Here is a 14,170-nt window from a genome sequence, read left to right as displayed (position 1 = left end):
GCTGGGAGGCTACGGGCTGCGAGCGGGCGGGTAGTTGCACTAGGAACAGCGAGGCTTGTTCCCTAGGTGGTGGATGCTGCAGCTGGGGCAGGAGGTGAGAGCCAAAGACAGCGAGGCGGGATCCGGGTACCTCCGGCTCTTGCCTTGTCCCGGAGAACAGAGTTTGGGGTGGGTCACCCCATTGCATCCCCCTTTTTGCCTACACTTTCGTCCCTGCGTCCGCAGAGCCCGGCGTGGCGCCTGCCACCCGCCTGCAGCCGGACTTTGCCCAAGGCTACCGCCAGCAGCAACCAGCCTCCACGAGTCCCGCGCCCTCAGGCTTGAGCTGTAATTGCGCATGCGCCGACCGCAGTTTAAGTTTGGAGCGCCGCGCCTCGGTCACCTGATAGCAACAGCGGCGGCCGGGGAGAGTCCATGGCAGCGGCGGCCCTGCCGGACTCGGAGCCATGACGAGAACTTCCGCTTCCTCTGCCGCCGGTGCAGGGCCCGGCTGCGCCTAGGCCGCGCCCGGGCCGGGCGGGGAGGGGGCGCGATGAGGCAGGCGCTGCTCTGGCTCCTGGCTGGGCTGCTGCTGGGAGCGCTGCGCGAGGAGGCTGCCGCGGCGAACAGCGACCCGCCGGCTCGCTCGACGCTCCCGCAGGGCAGCACCCCCGGGGCGGCGACGCGGAGCAGCAATGGCAGCAGCAGCCCTGCCGCGTCCCCCGCTCCCGAGCGGGACCAGCCCATGACCCAGCGCGCCCTGGCTGTGCTCGTGGTGGCCAGCGCCGCCCTCATCGTCTACTTCGTGATCCGGACCGTGCGGTGAGGGACCAGGCGGGCGGGGATATAGGCCCTGTCGGGTTGTGCCGGGCGCTGGGGGCCGCTGCTTCCCCTGCGGGGTCCCACGTCCGGGCCCGGGTGCAGCGGGGCTGGCCGTGTGGTGCGAGGGTTTCTCGCTGCACACTCCGGGGGATTTGCTAATGAGCGCTCAGGTGAGGTGGTACGGAGCCAAACCCTGCGTGCCCAGCGCAGCCTGTCCCGGGGGCGTCCCGTGGGGCACGACACGGACACCTCGCGCTGTGCATCCTCTGCAGGAGAAACTGCACTGGTATTAGCCTTGCACCCTCCTGTGCCCGTCACCTTCGGTTCCGTAGCTGTTTTACCTTCTTACTGATGGCAGGTACTTTGGGCAGCGCTTTCTAGGGAGGAGCAGCCCTTTGTCATCTGCCTTGGACTGAATGTCACAGGTCAAGTACTCTTCTAAAATGTTGACCACATAGTTATAGATGCCTAAACATAAATACAATGTCTCACATTGATCCCCAAGCACCAGTATCACATTTTATACCCATTCAGAGTCTTGCTGTAAGACTCCTCATTGTTTTGACCACATTACCCCCTCTCCTTGCCCCTCTGCCTGTCTACTCAAGCACATGTCTACTTGTCTTCGCTTTTAAAGTCCTTGTGCAGAAACATTCATTTAAAAGTCCTCTGTGGCTTATTCTTGGCTACCTTTTGAGACTTGAGGCTGGTCTACACTACCGTTTAAGTCAATGTAACTTACGTCACTCAGATACGAAAAAGACAAGTTACAGTGACCTAAGCAGTGTCCGCTCCAGCACTATATCAGCAGGAGACTCTCTCTTGCTGATATAGCTTCCGCCTCTCACGGAGGTGGAGTATTTGTGCCTAGGAGAGAGCACTCTCTTGTTGGCATATCCCATTGGTGTAGCGTGTCTGGTGAAGACACAGTATGCCAATGGGATAGCACTCTCCCCTCTATACAAATACTACAGTGGCACAGCTGAGTTGGTGCAATTACGCCGATGGAGCACTATAGTGTAGACTTGCCCTTGTATGTTGTCAAATCAATAATGCTGCTTCTCATTACTCACTTGTCATTATTTTTCAAATTCTTTTTACATTAAATTGAAGATGATCTGTATCATAAAACCAGAAAGGGTAGTTAACTGTTGGAACAATTTACCAAGGGTTGTATTAGATTCTCTATCATTGGCAGTTTTTAAACCAAGATTGGATTTTTTTTTTTCTGAAAGATATGCTGTAGCTCAAGTAAGAATTATTTTATAGAAGCTCTAAAGCCTCCTGTGTTTGGCAGGAGATAATCACAGGGTCCCTTCTAAACTTAGAATCTATGAATCTAAACCAGAAAAATGACCAAGTTTAGTGCTGGAGCATCACCTTTTTGCTATATTTTGCAAGTTCAGCGTATTTATTTAAAATAGAGTTACCAGTTTTCTTTCAAGATACCATATGTCCATATGAGAGACAGAGATACATAAATACAATCTGATATGTTTAATAGATTCTAAAGCTGGAAAGGGCCATTGTGATCATCTAGTCTTACATACAGGCATAGAACTTCCCCCAAATTGTTCCTAGAGTGTATCTTTTAGACAAACATCCACTCTTGATTTTAAAATTGCCAGTGATGAAGAATCCACCACAACCTCTTCGGAAATTGTTCCAGTGGTTAATTATTTTCACAGTTAAAAATGTAAGCCTTATTTCCTATCTGAATTTGTCTAGCTTCAGTGTCTAGCCATTAGATCATGTTGTATCTTTCTCTGCTAGACTGAAGAACCAATATTTCAATTTAATGCCTTTAGTTTGTCTTGAGTCACCAAAGAGTGAATCTTGTATAGATGATCCAATGCAGAGCTGCACTGTGTGATTGCCAGTCTTTAACTTGCAAGTCTTTTTAAGATTCAACATGTATACCCCAAGTTGATTCGCTATTGAGATAAATTGATCATTGTTCATTAAAAGATATAGGCTTCAAAGTTAATATGCATTATATAACGTCTTCTAAAAACATTCGGGTACATTAAGATGAGTGACCTAATTGCTTAAGTCAGTGGTCCCTAACCTTTTTCGGGCGCCAGATGATGAGGCATGGAGGACCATGGCGGCAGATGAGCATCTGCCAAAATTCCACCAACAAATTGTGTCACAGCTGAAATGCCTCCCATTTTCAGTGGTATTTTGGTGGCGATGCCTCTGGGTGACGCTGCTTGTTGGCAGCATTTCAGCAGATGCTCGTCCGCCAGCCAGTAAGCGGGCGCACTTAAGCGTCCCAGCGGGTGCCACGGTGCCCGCAGGCACTGCATTGGGAACCCTTGGCTTAAGTAGTCCTAAAACTTTCTTTCAGCTGTAGTCTAGCACAACTGTCATTTTGCATCTTGGATTGTTTTCTGTGACATTAGTTTTCCGTATCTAGCCTTTTGGATAGCTCAGAATCTGTGCTGATTTTCCTTTCATTAATAAAATAGCAAGCATATATACTTGCATATGGGGAAAATATGCACTTATTACTTGTTGGAAAGCTTGGAGCTAAATGGAGAATGAAAGCACTATATAGTGTGAAATTTTTAAATCCAGTTACTTTTATATGTTTGCAGAAATTTTGCAGGGGTGCTTATTGTTTTGTTTTGGGGGAGAGGCATATTTTCATGCACCAAGTACCGTCAAGCTTCAGATGTGATTCTTAAAGGGGACCTGTCAATTTTAAATTGACTCCACTCTGAAAATTTCTTATTTACTTTTGTTACAAGTAATTCTTGTTATTGGGGTATTTAGTTCAATGGATTAGGTATACCACTTGTTTTGAAAGGTATGTTTGGGTGAGTATTAATCACTGTAGCAGTGGAGATATGTCTGCAAGTTTTGCATCTGTTGTTCTGGCAGCATCTGGTGCTGCTTTGAGTTTGTGTTTGTCTTGGACTGTGGGAAACTTGCTTCTGTTAATGAATTTGCTGAAGTTAGGGGGTGTTTGAGGCCAGAAGAGGGAGTTTGGGAAAGATTCTTTCAGGATGTAGTCCCTGTCAGGCACAGATTCTAATTGTTTAATGATACCGTGTATGGTTTCCAGCATAGCATGGTAGGTGACAGCTAGGGGTGTGTGATTACAGAGGTTTTTTTTTTTCTGTAATGAAGCAGGTTCTTTTGATACAGGTACCAATACAGCTTTGCCCTGCAGCACATTTAGTGAAGACACTCTATGCAGACAGGAGAGAGCTCTCCCATCAGCTTAAAAAAAACACCTCTGCAAACAGCGTAAATGCTGTCAGCGGGAGACGCTCTCACATGAATGCATATGTCAGTTTAATTTATATTGCTCAGAGGGGTGAAATATTCACACTCTAAGTGACATAAATTTTGCCAACAGAAGCTGTAGTGTAGACATAGCCTAAAATTCATGGACTCAAAGACACTGGATTTATGGCTTAGTTAGAACAATCTATAACTCAGGGTATGTCTACACTACGGGATTATTCCGATTTTACAGAAACCATTTTTTTAAAACAGATTGTATAAAGTTGATTGCACGTGGCCACACTAAGCACATTAATTCAGCGGTGTGCATCCATGTACCGAGGCTAGTGTCGATTTCCGGAGCGTTGCATTGTGGGTAGCTATCCCATAGTTCCCGCAGTCTCCCTCGCCCATTGGAATTCCGGGTTGAGATCCCAGTGGCTGATGGGGCAAAAAACATTGTCGCGGGTGGTTCTGGGCACAGCCTCACCTCTCCCTCCCTGCAGGTAGCAGACAACTGTTTGGTGCCTTTTCCCCTGGGTGAACTGTGCAGACGCCATAGCACGGCAAGCATGGACTCTTCTCAGCTCAAGACAGCAATCATGGACGTTGTAAATACCTCGCGCATTCTTGTGCAATCAGTGCTGAACCAGGACCTGCAAAACCAGTCGAGGAGGAGGCAGCTACAGCAGCGCGGCAACGAGAGTGATGACAACATGGACACAGAATTCTCTCAAACCGCAGGCCCTTGCGCTTTGGAGATCATGCTGGTAATAGGGCAGGTTCTAGCCATGGAACGCCAATTTTGGGCCTGGGAAACAAGCACAGACTGATGGGACTGCATAGTGTTGCAGGTTTGGGACAATTCCCAATGGCTGTGAAACTTTCGCATGCGTAAGGGCACTTTCGTGGAACTTTGTGACTTGCTTTCCCCTGCCCTGAAATGCAGAATACCAAGATAAGAGCAGCCCTCACAGTTGAGAAGTGAGTGGCGATAGCCCTCTGGAAGCTTGCAATGCCAGACAGCTACCGGTCAGTCGGGAATCAATTTGGAGGGGGCAAATCTACTGTGGGGGCTGCTGTGATGCAAGTAGCCAAAGCAGTCATTAAGCTGCTGCTACGAAAGGCTGTGACTCTGGGAAATGTGCAGGTCATAGTGGATGGCTTTGCTGCAGTGGGATTCCCTAACTGGGGGGGGGGGGGGGGCGATAGATGGAACCCATATCCCTATCTTGGCACCGGAGCACCAGGGCACACAGTACATAAACTGAAAGGGGTACTTTTCCATGGTGCTGCAAGCACTAGTGGATCACAAGGGACGTTTCACCAACATCCACGTGGGATGGCCGGGAAGGGTTCATGACACTTGCGTCTTCAGGAACACGACTCTGTTTAAACGGCTGTAGCAAGGGAATTACTTCCCAGACCAGAAATTAACAGTTGAGGATGTTGAAATGCCTGTAGTTATCCTGGGGGACCCAGCCTACCCCTTGGTGCCATGGCTCATGAAGCCATACACAGGCAGCCTAAACGGTAGTCAGGATTTGTTCAACTACAGGCTGAGCAAGTGCAAAACGGTGGTAGAATGTGCATTTGGCCGTTTAAAGGTGCACTGGCGCACATTACTGACTCGCTCAGACTTCAGCCAAACCAATGTCCCCTTTGTTATTGCTGCTTGCTGTGTGCTCCACAATCTCTGTGAGAGTAAGGGGGAGACCTTTATGGCAGGGTGGGAGGCTGAGGCAAATCACCTGGCCGCTGATTACGTGCAGCCAGACACCAAGGCGATTAGAAGAGCACACCAGGAAGCAATGCGAATCAGAGAGGCTTTGAAATCCAGTTTCATCACAGGCCAGGGTACGGTGTGACTGTTGTGTTTGTTTCTCCTTGCTGAACCTCCCCCACCGCCCGTCCGCTGATGGATTCATTCCCTGTAAGCCACCCACCCTACCCCTTCGATTACCTCTTGCTTCCTGAGGAAATAAAATCACTCTTGTTTAAAAATCATGTATAAAAATCATGTATTCTTTATTAATTAATTTTTAAAAGAGAGCGAGAACTGACAAGGTTTCCCAGGTGAGGTTTGGGAGGAGGATAGGAGGGAAGGAAAAGGCCACTAAAATTTTGCAATAATGACAGCCTTTTGGTTGTGCTGTCCACTGGGGTGGAATAGGGGTGCGCGGAGCCTCCCCCTACGCGTTCTTAGTCATCTGGTGAATGAGGGGGCTAAGGAACATGGTGAGAGGGGAGGGTGGTTATACAGGGGCTGCAGTGGCACTCTGTGATCCTGCTGCCGTTCCTGAAGCTCCACCAGACGCCGGAGCATGTCCGTTTGATCATGCAACAACCCCAGAGTTGCATCCCGACACCTCAGATCTTCCTGCTGCCACCTCTCATCTCGAGTGTCTCTCCTCATGTTCGTCCCTCCTGTCCTCACGGTCACTGGCATCTTTCCTGTACTTTGATACCACGTCCTTTCACTCATTCAGATGAACTCTCATTGCGGGTCACTTCCATGATTTCCGAGAACATTTCTTCTCACATCTTTTTTTTCCACCGCCTTATCTGAGATAGCCTTCGAGATGGAGGAGGGAGAGTTGAAAAATTTGCAGCTGCAGGAGGGAGGGAAAAAAGGGAGAGAAGTATTTAAAAAGATACATTTTACAGAACAATGGTTTTACTCTTTCATGGTGAACAACACTATTCACCTTACATAGCACATGTGATCTCACTAAAAGATTGCACTTTGCATCTTAATATTGAGTGTCTGCGGCTTTGGTGTTAGAGATCACAGACACAGGTCTGGGCATCAGAATTTGGCTTGCATGCGTCCATGGTAAGCCATTGTCTTTCAGCTTCTGCAGCCTTCATATATCCAGCGCTCTCCTTTCCCAAATAGCAAGCAAAGCCTGTTGAGTGCTGCTTCTTTCCTGTTAACGTGCAGCACCAGAACCGCCCCCATCCGATTCCCTGGGATGATCGCTTTACCCCTCCTCCCACCGCGTGGCTAGTATCATGGAAGATTGCTGCTAGCCACCCTCCCCCTCACCGTGTGGCTGGTAGCAGGGAAGATCCCAGCTAGCTAAACGCGAAAAAGCTCGGTGCCAATCCCGCCCCCTCTCGCCCTCCTTGGCTAAATGCAGGGAAGGATTTCTTTTAAGCCACAGGCAAACAGCCCAACCATCTCTGTCCCCTTAATTAAATTCCTGTATTTCAACCAGGTTACCATGAACGATATCACTCTCCTGAGGATGACACAGCGAGAAAAAGAATGGATATTGCTTGAATGCCAGCAAACACCAGGACCATACACAGCTAGGCTTTGTCATGCAATGATACCAGATTACTTGCTACATGCATGGTGTGGTCAAGTGTCCTACCATGGAGGACGGAATAAGGCTGCCCTGCCCAGAAACCTTCTGCAATGGCTTCTGGAGTACCTCCAGGAGCGCTTCATGGAGATGTCCCTGGAGGATTTCCGCTCCATCCCCAGACATGTTAACAGACTTTTCCAGTAACTGTACTGGCCGCGAATGTATCCCAAGTCCTCAGGGCAAATTAATCATTAAAAAACGCTTGCTTTTAAACCATGTTTTATATTTACAAAAGTACACTTACCAGAGGTCCCTTCCATGGCTTCGTTGTCTGGGACAGTGGCTTGGGAAGGCTGGGAGGGTACTTCTGTCAGGCTGAGAAAAAAGCTCCTAGCTGTTGGGGAGAACGGAGTGCTATGTGCTCTCTGCAAGCTCGTCCTCATCTTCCCTGACCGCAGAATCCTCAGGCAAGGCTAAGATTACCCCCACCTCGGAATCCACGGACAGGGGTGGGGTAGTGGTAGCGGATCCCCCTAGAATTGCATGCAGCTCAGCTTAGAAGTGGCATGTTTGCAGCCCTGCCCCAGACCTTCTGTTTGCTTCCTTGGTTTTCTGGTAGGCTTGTCTGAGCTCCTTAACTTTAATACGGGACTGTACTGAGTCCCTGCTGTAGCTTCTCTCCATCATGGCCTTGGAAACTTTTTCAAGTGTTTTTTCATTTCGTCTTTTGGAACGGAGTTCTGTTAGCGCGGAATCCTCTCCCTATATAGCGATCAGATCCAGTATCTCCCGTGCGGTCCATGCTGGAGCTCTTTTTCGATTCTCAGACTGCACAATTATCTGTGCTAATGAGTTCTGCATGGTCACCTGTGCTGATCAGCTCACCATGCTGGGCAAACAGGAAATGAAATTCAAAAGTTTGCAGGACTTTTCCTGTCTACCTGGCCAGTGCGTCCGAGTTCAGATTGTGACCACTCTGGAAAGCAATGGTGCAGTGTGGGATAACACCTGGAGGCCAATACCGTCGAATTGCGGTCACACAAACCCTAATCTGACACGGCAATACCGATTTCAGCACTACTTTCCTCATCGGGGAGGAGTACAGAAATCAGTTTTAAGAGCCCTTTATATTGATATAAAGGGCTTTGTTATGTGGACGGGTGCAGCGTTAAATTGGTTTAACGCTGCTAAATTCGGAATAAACACGTAGTGTAGACCAGGCCTCACTAACCCTCCTTTGCACTAGAACTGCAGAGATGTTAAACTGCCCACTTCACCTTGTATGGTCTTTTATAGCATGTTAATTCCTTATATTAAACAATCTGTTCCACTTTCTATTAGCTGTGATACTCTGAGTAGCTTTTCAGACCTGAAGAAGAGTTCTTTGTAAACCCCAAAGCTTGTTACTTTTATCAGCAGAATGTTGCATGTCTGAGTTAGTAACGGCTCAAGATTGTTGAAAAATAGGCTCAATTGGAATTATTTAATCAAAGATTATCAACCAGAGATTAGTACAGGACTACATAGAGTACAGAAAGAAAAGATACATTACCACTCTGTTATCAGATCTATGGTGGCTCTGTCTTTTTCCTTCACTGTATCTGGAAGGGTATGCAGTTTCGTTCCCCAACTAACTTCTCGTACCAGTGTCATATAGGGTTTTGCCAAAGAAATGTATGTTCTGATGTCATTTCTATACATTCTTGGTTTACCTGATTTATATGTGAAGTGATTAATTTATTTACAGCTGAGAGGACCAACAGTTAAGTTTTATAGACATGAAGATGCAATGAATTATTAAATACAGCCTAATGCAGGGGTGGGCAAACTACTTCCCACAGGCCGGATGAAGTTCACCAGCCATTTTAATCTGGCCCTCAAGCTCCTGCTGGGGAGCAGGGTCTGGGGCTTGCCCCACTCCGGCACTGCAGGGGGGAGCAGGTTCGGGAGCCGCTCCATGCGACTCCCAGAAGCAGCAACATGGCCCCCCTCTAGCTCCTACAGTGCCCCTGACCCAAGTGTTGCCCCTGCAGCTTCCATTGGCCTGGAACTTCAGCCAATGGGAGCTACAGGAGCAGTGCCTGCGGATGGGGTAGTGTGCAGAGTGGCCTGGCCCATGTCTCTGCATAGGAGCCGGAGAAGAGACATGCCGCTGTTTCTGGGAGATGCTTGAGGTAAGCGCTGCCTGGAGCCTTCACCCCTGAGCTTCTCCCTGTACCCCAAACCCCTGCCTGAGCCCTGAGCCCCCTCTCATCCTCCGAACTCCTTGGTCCCAGGCCGGAGCCACCTCCTGCACCCCAAACCCCCCATCCCTAGCCCAAGGCCAGAGCCCTTATCCCTCCTCTCCTGGACCTCACTCCCCTGCCTCAGCCTGGAGCCTCCTCCCACACCCTGAACACCTCATTTCTGGCCCCACCCTGGAGTCCTCACACCCTCCTGCACCCCAACCCCAATTCTGTGAGCATTCATGGCCCGTCATACAATTTCTATTCCCAGGTGTGACCCTCAGACCAAAAAAGGTGCCCACCCCTGGCCTAACGCATAAAATTCCTGAGTAGGGTTACTTGTCAGACAGTGTTCTGGGCCTTATAGTTCAACTTATTCTTTGTTAATATATAAAGATTCTGAAGAATAGTTGATATATAAATGAATCAAATATACAGAAAGAAAGGACTAGAAGGATGAATATTTACTAATAGATACTAACAAGAAGTTGGTCCAATAAAAGTTTATATTTCTCTCACCTTGTCTCTAATATCCTTGTACCAACCAGCAAGTCATGTAGTTAAATATATCCTTCTTCCATAAGAGAAGAAATGAAAGTGCAAAACTGGTTTTGGACAACCCAGAAGGGTCAGAATGCTGCCTTTAAACTACATACATACACTTCTGTTGGCCTTAGTGTAAAATCAGTCATTGAAGAAGGCAATATACAATTCTTCCAGCCCCTCCTTGATCTAAGATGGTCTTGACCTATCTGTATGGATTCTTATAATAGCTTCCTTCACCATAGCACCTTGAACAATGAACGTGGACAATTCATGCATTGTATCCAACTGAAACATAACTTCAAAAAGCAAATGCTTTACAAGTGGAAACAAAGTTAGATTACAGAATAGATGTTCACTGTCCTAATATGGGATAAAAGTTCCTTAATGTTATGTTCTGTCACGTATGAATAAAACTGGCACGAGTGATAGTTTCATATTACAGCCTCACTTTTTAATGCTGAATTTAAGAAACCTTCTTTCTATCTTTAGTTATCCAAGACTCTACTTTTAGTATAAAGAGTCTCTTTTCTGAAGAATATCACTCTTTATCCCTGGATAGTTAGAGGGATATTGTTAGATTGATATCTGGAAATTTGCCAAACTGTTATAGTGGTTAATATATCACTCAGAGCAAATTAAACAAATATAGCTTGACAGATTTTCAGGATCCAATATTACAAGCCCTTACTTATGAGAGTAACCTTATTGAGCTGAATAGGATTCTTTCATGTGAATAATGGAAATTTGTGGATTAGGCTCCAGTGCTGTAAACAGACACATGCTTAACACATGCTAACCTTAAGCATGTGCATAACTCGTCTGATTTCATTAATTAAGTATGTGTGTGTTTGCAGGACTGAGGCCTTATGTGCCATTTTGGAATGCAAGCTTGAGCATTTCCCCCTTGGATCCATTAAAGTCAGTGGAATTGAGGGCCCTTGGCATCTCATTCAATTGAGTGTGTAGTAAGTAGAGCTGCCCAAATAATTGTTGGGGTGAGGAGGGGGGATATGATGGTGGTGTTGGTTTTTTGTTTGTTCGGGGGTGGTGGTTTTATTTTGGTGTGTGGTGGGTTTGTTGGTTTGTTTTTGGTTTGCTGGTCAAATGAAAACAATCACCTTGCATTGACCACAAATTATTTTTTGTATTGCTTTTTCTGTAAAACAAAAGCCTGGAAAACAATTAGGTTTTGGTCAAATGACAAGTTTTGTTTTCCAGCACTTTTAACTTTTATTTTTTAATTAAGAGCAAAGCAAATTTTGGAAATGCCATTCACAAAACTGGTGTTGGTGCTGCTGCAATTATACCCTATAGCCTTGTGGTTAGAGGACTCACCTGGGATGTTGGAGGCTTGCATTCAAGTCCCCATTCTTCCTGATTCACAACAAAATTTTAAACATGGCTTTCCCACATTGCAGGTTAATGCAATAACCAGTAGACTCTGGGGTATTCTGGGGTGGAGCTCTCTATTGAAGCTATTCCATGTACTGTAAATATTCATACAGAATGACTCTGGATTAGTCTGGTGGTTAGAGTACTTATCCTGGAGGATAGAGGGTTGATCACCTCAGTTTCAGTCCTTGCTCCAATGGATATTTAATTATTTATCCAACCTGGCATAGCTTGAACTGGAGAGATTGTGACCCACCCCGACATACTCTGTAGTCCAGTTGTTAGGGTCATCACTTGCAATGTGGGAGACCCAAGTTCAGAATTCTGTTGTGACTCAAGAAGAATGGGGACTTGAACCCAAATCTCCTGTATCCCAGGTAAGTTCTCCAACCACGGTACTATAAGGGTGGCAATGCCTCCCCCTTCTCTGATGGTTTTGTGAATAGCACCTAAGTTGCCTTGTGACTCTAGGCTTTAAAAGAAAATTGGTTGGAACTATTCAGTGAATTTGAGTCAAATTCATGAATACTTTTGGTCAACCTGAAACTTCATTTTTCACAGATAAACTATTAATCTTAAAAAATTCACTCCGCTCTAATAAATAAAATGACATCTTCCACCAGCTCTTGATATGTTTGGAGAGTTTTTCAATAAAACATTTCAGTTTGCAAGCATTTGATGAAGTTTAATAAAGGCTGCCTAGCCAAGGCTGCTTAACTCTTTCAAAGTACTGTCTGTGAGGTAATGAAAGATTATTTGATTTTTTTAGTCTCTTTTTCACCTCTGTTGGAGACTCATTGAGAAAATGGACTTGATCTGCAAAAGACAGGAGTCCCTTTTTAATAATAAAATTTTCTTCCAAACAATAGCTGCCCAGAGTATACTCACCAGTACCCCTCTTGGCATTCTGATTAAAGCTAGTTTCATGGTGATTGAAATGTGCAACAGCAAATGTGCTCTTAAGTCCTATTTAAAAAAAATGTACTGCTGTTAATCTTGGATAGTGTGTGTCCACATGTGTGTGTGGATTCTAGTTTGCTCTTCTCTAGTTCTAAGAGTTATTTTGGGTTTATTTTTCAGTCATTATTATTCACTGCTATAGTGAAGTTTGTGTTTGGATCATAAACCACTATTTTTAGTAATTTGTAAGTGCAGTAAAAGATGGTACAGTAAAAATGTAACATTGTGAAGGATTTTCTTCTTACTTTTTTTAACTTGATTGTAAACTACCTGTAACTCATATTATTACTTTTTAAATCATTCCAGAAACATGGAATTCATGTAATACAAGTGAACCTGCTTATTGTAGTAACCAGACTACTCTTTTTATTCCATCATCAGACCCATGGCTAACCTTGCTCCTTTTGAGGATGACGCTTTTGAGAATGTCTTTTAAAGATGAAGTCTCCTTTTTCTGAGAGCTGCTATAGCATCACTAGGAATTCTGGCAACAGTACATAGGTTCAAGTATCAGAGAGGTGGCTGTGTTAGTCTGGATCTGTAAAAGCAGCAAAGAATCCTGTGGCACCTTATAGACTAACAGACATTTTGGAGCATGAGCTTTCATGGGTGAATACCCACTTCGTCGGACGCATGTAGTGGAAATTTCCAGGGGCAGGTATACATATGCTGTCATAAACAGATAGCTAAGGGTTAATGTCTCTTTCACCTGGAGCACCTGACCAGAGGACCAATCAGGAAACCGGATTTTTTCAACTTTGGGTGGAGGGAATTGTGTGTCTGGGGTCTTTGTTTTCTGGCTGCCTGCTTCCTCTGAGCTTTGGAGAAGTAGTTCTGTTTTCTAATCTTCTGTTTCTAAGGCCATGTCTACATCTAAAATTTTGCAGCGCTGGTTGTTACAGCTGTATTAGTACAGCTGTATAGGGCCAGCGCTGCAGAGTGGCCACACTTACAGCAACCAGCGCTGCAAGTGGTGTTAGATGTGGCCACACTGCAGCGCTGTTGGGCGGCTTCAAGGGGGGTTCCGGGAACGCGAGAGCAAACCGGGAAAGGCGACCAGCTTCGCCGCGGTTTGCTCTCGCGTTCCCGGAGCCACCCAGCAAACCGCAGGGAAGGAGACCTGCTTGCTCGGGGTTCCGGGAACGAGAGAGCAAACCGGGGAAGGAGACCAGCTTCGCCGCGGTTTGCTCTCGCGTTCCCGGAGCCACCCAGCAAACCGCAGGGAAGGAGACCTGCTTGCTCGGGGTTCCGGGAACGAGAGAGCAAACCGGGAAAGGAGACCAGCTTCGCCGCGGTTTGCTCTCGCGTTCCCGGAGCCACCCAGCAAACCGCAGGGAAGGAGACCTGCTTGCTCGGGGTTCCGGGAACGAGAGAGCAAACCGGGAAAGGAGACCAGCTTGATTACCAGAGGCTTCCTCCTTCCACGGAGGTCAAGAAAAGCGCTGGTAAGTGTCTACATTGGATTACCAGCGCTGGATCACCAGCGCTGGATCCTCTACACCCGAGACAAAACGGGAGTACGGCCAGCGCTGCAAACAGGGAGTTGCAGCGCTGGTGATGCCCTGCAGATGTGTACACCTTCAAAGTTGCAGCGCTGTAACTCCCTCACCAGCGCTGCAACTTTCTGATGTAGACAAGCCCTAAGTGTAAGGACAAAGAGATCAGATAGTAAGTTATATGGTTTCTTTTCTTTGGTAT

At 46.6% G+C, this 14,170-nt stretch overlaps 1 protein-coding gene across 5 annotated transcripts in view; it reads left to right on the top strand.

Moving 5' to 3' along the window:
• Positions 1 to 322: 322 nt before the first annotated feature.
• The window catches only part of FAM174A (family with sequence similarity 174 member A), a 30,362-nt gene continuing 16,514 nt past the window's right edge, over positions 323 to 14,170 (top strand). For all 5 annotated transcript variants that reach the window (XM_030567172.1, XM_030567171.1, XM_030567170.1 and 2 more), the window contains exon 1: positions 323 to 801. In XM_030567172.1, the coding sequence (XP_030423032.1) occupies positions 338 to 801 (464 nt within the window). In that variant the 5' untranslated portion in view covers positions 323 to 337. The remainder of the gene's footprint in view (positions 802 to 14,170) is intronic.

The sequence above is a fragment of the Gopherus evgoodei genome, chromosome 6 (genome assembly GCF_007399415.2).
Source record: "Gopherus evgoodei ecotype Sinaloan lineage chromosome 6, rGopEvg1_v1.p, whole genome shotgun sequence".
NCBI lineage: Eukaryota > Metazoa > Chordata > Testudines > Testudinidae > Gopherus > Gopherus evgoodei.
Note: the sequence above shows the minus strand (reverse complement) of the source record. Positions and strands in the feature narration are given on the sequence as shown.